Source organism: Hyla sarda, chromosome 1 (assembly GCF_029499605.1).
Source record: "Hyla sarda isolate aHylSar1 chromosome 1, aHylSar1.hap1, whole genome shotgun sequence".
NCBI classification, from domain to species: Eukaryota; Metazoa; Chordata; class Amphibia; order Anura; family Hylidae; genus Hyla; species Hyla sarda.
In genome coordinates this window covers 488936334-488942663 of record NC_079189.1, presented here as the reverse complement: position 1 = coordinate 488942663, position 6330 = coordinate 488936334, and the positions used below count along the sequence as shown (strand labels likewise).

Genomic DNA, 6330 nt, shown 5'->3' with positions numbered 1-6330 from the left:
TGAAGAGAAGACACTGCCTGCCAGCTGTACAGCCTCTGCGGCCTGTATCCTCACTCCATACCAGCGGAGCTCCGTCCAGTCTGACAGTCTACGATCTGCAGGGCGGCCATCAGAGTTGAGGAGGTCTGTAGATAGGTCCCAGTGTCCAGGCATGTCAGTCACTAACTGTATACCAGTGACTGCTGTGCCCTCTCTGGCCTACTACATATAGTATATGCAGTATGGGCCAGTCATTGATACACAGTGATGTGTTTCTCAAACAGGGTGCCTCCAGCTGTTGCAAAACTACAACTACCAGCATGCCCAGACAGCCAACCAGAGTTGTAGTTTTGCAACAGCTGGAGGCACCCTAGTTGGGAAACACTGTGGGGCTATATACATCAGCTGTGCTGTACCACTGCCCTGGCTGCTATAAATATATGCATGTATATAGTAGTCAAGGATACAATTAATGTATATAGCCCCTCAGTGTTATGTCACTATATACCAATGTCTGTGCTCCGGTGCACAATGTGACTCCTATGGACTTACTCACACTTACAAGGCAAGTCGAAAACCTGATGATTAAAGAGACTAAGGTCTGGTGGGACCACAAGACTTTAACTACTTATTTGAATAAAAATATGGTTCCCCGGGGACTGAGACTGAAAAAGAGACCAGTCAAAGTTTATTCTCAAACATTCCTGGCCAAATGGGATTCGGCCCTATTGGACTGCTCAGCTAAACTTATGAAATACATCGTGGAAGAAGAAGAAACTGAGCTAGCAGATTTGCAAAAAGAAATGGAAAATCTGAAAACCAGCCTAACTGAATTCAAAACCCACAAAGAATTCCCACGTCTGGAAGAAACGGTACTAGAGAAACTGGACAACATTGAAAGCGAAATTATGGATATCAAGAGAAACAAATTCCACAGAGATACCCAGGATTATAATAAAGATCAAGTATTCACCTGGTTCCGGAATAAGAGTAACGACACAGAAACACCACGCTCGATACTCAGGAATTCCCGCTCCAAGTCCAGACGCAGACGCCAGCCTCGCTCAAAAGCAGCAAGAAGCGTCAGTTTCTCAGATGCCGATACTTCACATGAGGACGAACAGGGAGGTCCTCTGGAGCCGAACCCCGCCATAAGAACAGGGACAATACCACAAGCCCCACCTCGGGAGACACCGATGCCAAAAAACCGGATGGCCGCACCAAAAAGAAAAACCGTAACTCCAGACGAGCAGGCCGTCGCCATAGGAAACAAGCGTTATCCCCTGAGGTCTCTTCTAAATCCCAGGTGAGCCCGGTTGCAAACCTGTCTGCATGTATCTTATCCCAGGCTCTAATTAATCTCCTGAGTAAAGGACTGAACTTTGTCCCCACATGTAACTTTAATCTATTTAACACTTTACTAGATGTTAATAAACTGGCCAGGAGTCTCACTCTGCATCGACACTTTTTTGATTTAGAGGGTGTAGATGCGGAGAGAGACTCAGATACATTGTTTAATTCTAGAGGGTATGTAGATCCAATTTGTACCAACTTTACGGATCAAACAGTTTTGTTACACTTAAATTGTTTGTATTCAGAAAATGTCATTGCTGATGATTCATTGATCCGTCCTCTCCATTCCTCCAACCCTGGGTTTTATCCTGTGGCCTCCCGTTCGGAGGCCCTGGATAAATTCCAGGAGTTGGTGGAAAGGGATTTAGTGGAATTGCATAACAAGGTATCAGTAACTAGGGGTTACAGCAACCTGGACAGAAGTGAAAAATAGCCATGAAAGAACTAGAGGCTAATCCTTACATAGTGGTGCGTAACTCAGATAAAGGGGGCAACATTACAGTCCTAGACTCGGGTTTATATAAGACCCTAAATAATGATATATTGGCAGACAGGAATACATACCGCAAGTTGAAAGGAGATCCCACCAGAGCTTTCCAAGATGCCCTCAAGAAGGTACTAAAAGAGGGAGTGGAATTAGGGGCCATAGACAAAAAGTTAGAGGAATCTTTATTTGTTACCAGTCCAGTTATCCCAGTATTCCACTCACTCCCCAAACTCCACAAGGGGCTCTTTCCACCTCCCCTTAGGCCCATTGTGGCTGGCATTGGGTCCCTCGTGGAGAGACTGGGGGAGTGGGTGGACCATCACTTACAACCACTGACTACCGTTACACCAACTTTCCTACAAGACACGAAACACACTATCAATATCCTCAGTAAAATCAAATGGGAAAGCTCATATTCATGGGTAACCTGTGATGTCATAGGATTGTATCCTTCAATTCCATGGGATAAGGGTTTAGAAGCCCTGTCAATACATTTGGACAGATTTAGCAACTACTCCCCTGGTCTGAAGGAATTCCTCGTTATAGCCACGGATTTTCTTTTACAACATAATTTTTTCATGTTTGACAATGAGTTCTTCCTTCAGACCAGGGGAGCATCAATGGGGGCCAAATACTCACCCTCGTTCGCTAACATTTATATGTTCCATTGGGAGCAAATGTACATTTTTAATGCGGACAACCCCTTTAAGGAGGACATCAAATGGATCGGTCGATTTATCGACGATCTTTTGATTATATGGGAAAACACAGAAAACCGTTTCCAGGATTTCATCCAGTACATCACAAACAATAACCTGAACTTGGGCTTTACCTATCATTTTGGAGGAATAGAGGCCAACTTCCTAGATATCAGGGTCTCAGGCAATGCAGAGGCTATCGACATCTTTCCTTACAGGAAAGAGACGGCCACCAACTCTGTTTTGGCGGCTACATCATGCCACCCTAGACATGTGCTAGATAACATACCCTTTGGTGAGATGTGCCGCATTAAAAGAAATTGTACCAATCCGACTGCACTGCATACTGCAACAGAAGAGCTAACATGTAGGTTTAAAAATAGGGGGTACTCAGACACAGTATTGAAAACAGCTAGGGCGAAAATGGATGCCATAGACAGGGGGGACCTATTAAGGTACTCTAGAAGACAGATTAATCAACCAATAGATCCACCCACACTACAAACGAATACAAGCAGCAGTGCAGATTCAGTCACCATGATCAATAAAGAGAAAATTAAAAGAGGAAAGGAAAACATAAAAAGGAACAAAAAAAACGTTCTTCATCACACCATATAGTGTACAATTCAACAAAATCAGACAAATTATCTTAAAATATATACCAATACTTGAAACAGTCACCATAACTGGTATAGACCAGTATATGGAGGGTAACATTTGTTTATTTAATTCCCTATAGATTCCCTTGTGGGAATCCAAAAATAACCCTTATTTCCCATATACTACTTATCTTGTTAAAATTCAATACTTTATTTGTTTCTACACACTATTTAAAAACAAATAGCACTGTTTCCTTTTTTTTGTTTGTTTATTTTGGTAAGCTGATTTGCTTGCGCAGATGTCTCTGCTAGTGGTGATATATTTATGTTAAAGCAACCCCGTGTGCCTGCAGGTCACACTCACTAGATTGCTAGGAACAACAGTGCTAGACTTGTTAAAAACTCCACTCTGCCCCCCTCAACATGTTTCGCTACGACGTAGCGTTATCAAGAGGTAGCGGGCAACTAAGCGTGGATGCGATGTCAGTCATTCTTATAGCCTCTGTTTGTAGCGTCACTAATTGATTGCAGGATGTTATCTTAGCCAATAGAGTGCGCCTACCAGAGAAGCTCCCCACATTGGACATGCCGTTTTGATTGATGGGTACTTGCTCAAATCAGAGTTCCACCCGGATGGCCTCTCGGCCAACCGCGCTCTTGTTTAGCGCATTGGCCAATCCCTTCCTTTGTTTATCTACTACGTCTGCATGTGACGTAGACTGCGCGATCTCCGCTGCGCGAACACTCTGTCTGGATCCTCTATCACTTTGTGCATTATCTCGTATGCGCATTCTCGCGTGCGCGAGCTGTTTATTTCTGACAGGTAGATGCGCAGAACTGTATGCGCGAGCTCTTAGGTTTATTCAGGGAATGGACTCATGTATTGTTATATACCTAATCTAGGTCCCATTAGAGGGATATATATATAATTCTATTATTGATATTAATATCCATCTTAGAATAAAGAGTCATCTTGTGTCTATCCGGTTTGCCTCATGGATATTGGAGATCTTGATATATAAAAAATGATGTGAATTTTAAGAGATGGAGAATTAATGAATACTTGAAACAGATAACATCCTGAGAGAAATTGTTGCAGGAGGTATATCCACAGTGTCTAGAAGAGGACCAACGATAGGATCCACTATATCCCCCAGTCTTTTTCAGAGTACGCCTACATTAAACCGTACTTGGTTACATGAAGCTGGAAATTGGAGGTGTGGCCATAATAGATGCCTTACCTGTGGATACATGCAAGTGTCCAAAGAAGTCACCTCATGCCACACAGGAGCCACCCACAAAATAAAAGATTACATAAATTGTAACTCCAAATATGTGGTGTATGTGGCCACCTGTGTGGCATGCTGTGTACAATATGTGGGTTGTACATCTAACTCCCTAAAAACTAGGTTCAGGAAGCATGTCTCAGACATAGGTAATAATTCAGTTGGTGCATCCATGCTAACTAGGCACTTCAGGGACACCCATGCCGGGGACCACAAACACTTGAAAGTTACAGGCATGGAGAAGGTCCGATTAGGTCCTAGTGGTGGAGACCTCATAAGAAAACTGCATAATAGGGAAACATATTGGATGTTCCTATTGGAAACCAGACAGCCAAAGGGTCTTAATAAGAGGCTAGACTTAGTAGTCATGTGTTCATAGCCTTTATGGGTTATGAAACTATTCATTTACCATGAAAAAATTACTGTCGCCTCTTTATTTCTTAGAGTACACAATAATGATTATGTTATTTTATATCCTTGTTTCCATTGTCCGTTATGGCTTATATTGTTTACAACTCACAATATGTACTCCAACAGTCTTGTAATTCCCATCTTTCTTCTTTTCTCTATTTATTCATCCTCTAGATAAATCAGGAAGAATTTATATACTCTGTAAAGTGGAGAAGCGAAGGTCGTCTCTGAAGTCTTTGGGTGGTTACCCATAGCAACACTTAAAGGAAATTAATGTGCTATATATCATATATCTCCCAGTACGATTGTTTTATATATGCTTTAAATCAATAATGCTCTTGAGTAATTCATGCAACTCATGATTTTGCCGTGTCCAGTAACCTGTATACTGTATTATTAAGTCACACGGAAAGCAATGTATATGTATTTCAGGTAGCCACCCATTGAGACACGGAGACCATCGTCCACTCATCCACTATCCAGGTTTTTTGTAATGCCTTGTACCGAACCAATGATGTAACGGGTCATGTGACTCTTTTTACTTGTATTTTAAACTGTGTGTTAAGTTGAGAAACCAGTCTACGAATAAGCACGTTCTGTGCGAAACGCGTCAGACGCTTCTGCTTCTATGTGTCTATCCTATCTGCTGGATTAATAAAGAATACTTCTTTTATTGCATCCCGGGAGCTGGACGACTTCTTTGTTCACAATGTCTGTGCTGTGTTCTCTGCCCTGCCTGGCCCATATTACGTATATAATATATGTAGTATGGGCTAGCCAGTTCAGAGGACACACAGCACGTATGTAGGGACATAATACTGCAGGACTATATACATCAGCTTATCTGTGCTGTACCCACTGCCCTGGATAAATTTATGCACATATATATATATATATATATATATATATATATATATATATATATATATATATAGTAGCCAGGGCAGTGGGTACAGCACAGCTGATGTATATAGTCCCGCAGTATTATGTCCCTTTTCTCACTGGCCTATACCGGCCTATACATGGGGACCAAAAAAGTGTAAAAAAAAATAAAAATACATTTAAAAAAGTAATAAATGTGATTTACCTCTTGCCTAATAAAAGTTTGAATCACCCTTTGTTCCCATTTTTTAAATGAAATAATGTAAGGAAAACCCTATACATAAACCCTAAACATATGTGGTAGCGCCACATGCACAAATGTGTGAACTAATAAAACATAATAGTTAAGTTGCACACTGAAAGGTGAAAGCATGAAAAAATATCAAAGTCCAGAAGTGCGTATTTTTGGTCACTTCAATAACTAAAAAAAAAAAAATCTAAATAAAAATGGTCCTGACAAAAACTTTAGATCACATCACAAAAAATAAGCCCTCATATAGTCCTGTATGCGGAAAAAGAAAAGGGTTATAGGGGTGAGAAGAGGACACTTTAAAGCATACTAATTTAATGCCCCCCCTGTCATGTGCCACTCACTTATAATGCCCCCCCTGTCTTGTGCCCCTTACTTAAAATGC

General features: G+C 41.4%; 1 protein-coding gene across 1 annotated transcript; it reads left to right on the top strand.

Moving 5' to 3' along the window:
• Positions 1-235: 235 nt before the first annotated feature.
• On the top strand, positions 236-5612 carry LOC130310228 (uncharacterized). Its single transcript, XM_056552393.1, has 2 exons — positions 236-1285; positions 4988-5612. The coding sequence occupies exons 1-2, from the start codon at positions 474-476 to the stop codon at positions 4989-4991; spliced, it is 816 nt and encodes a 271-aa protein (XP_056408368.1). The 5' UTR covers positions 236-473; the 3' UTR covers positions 4992-5612.
• Positions 5613-6330: the final 718 nt, after the last annotated feature.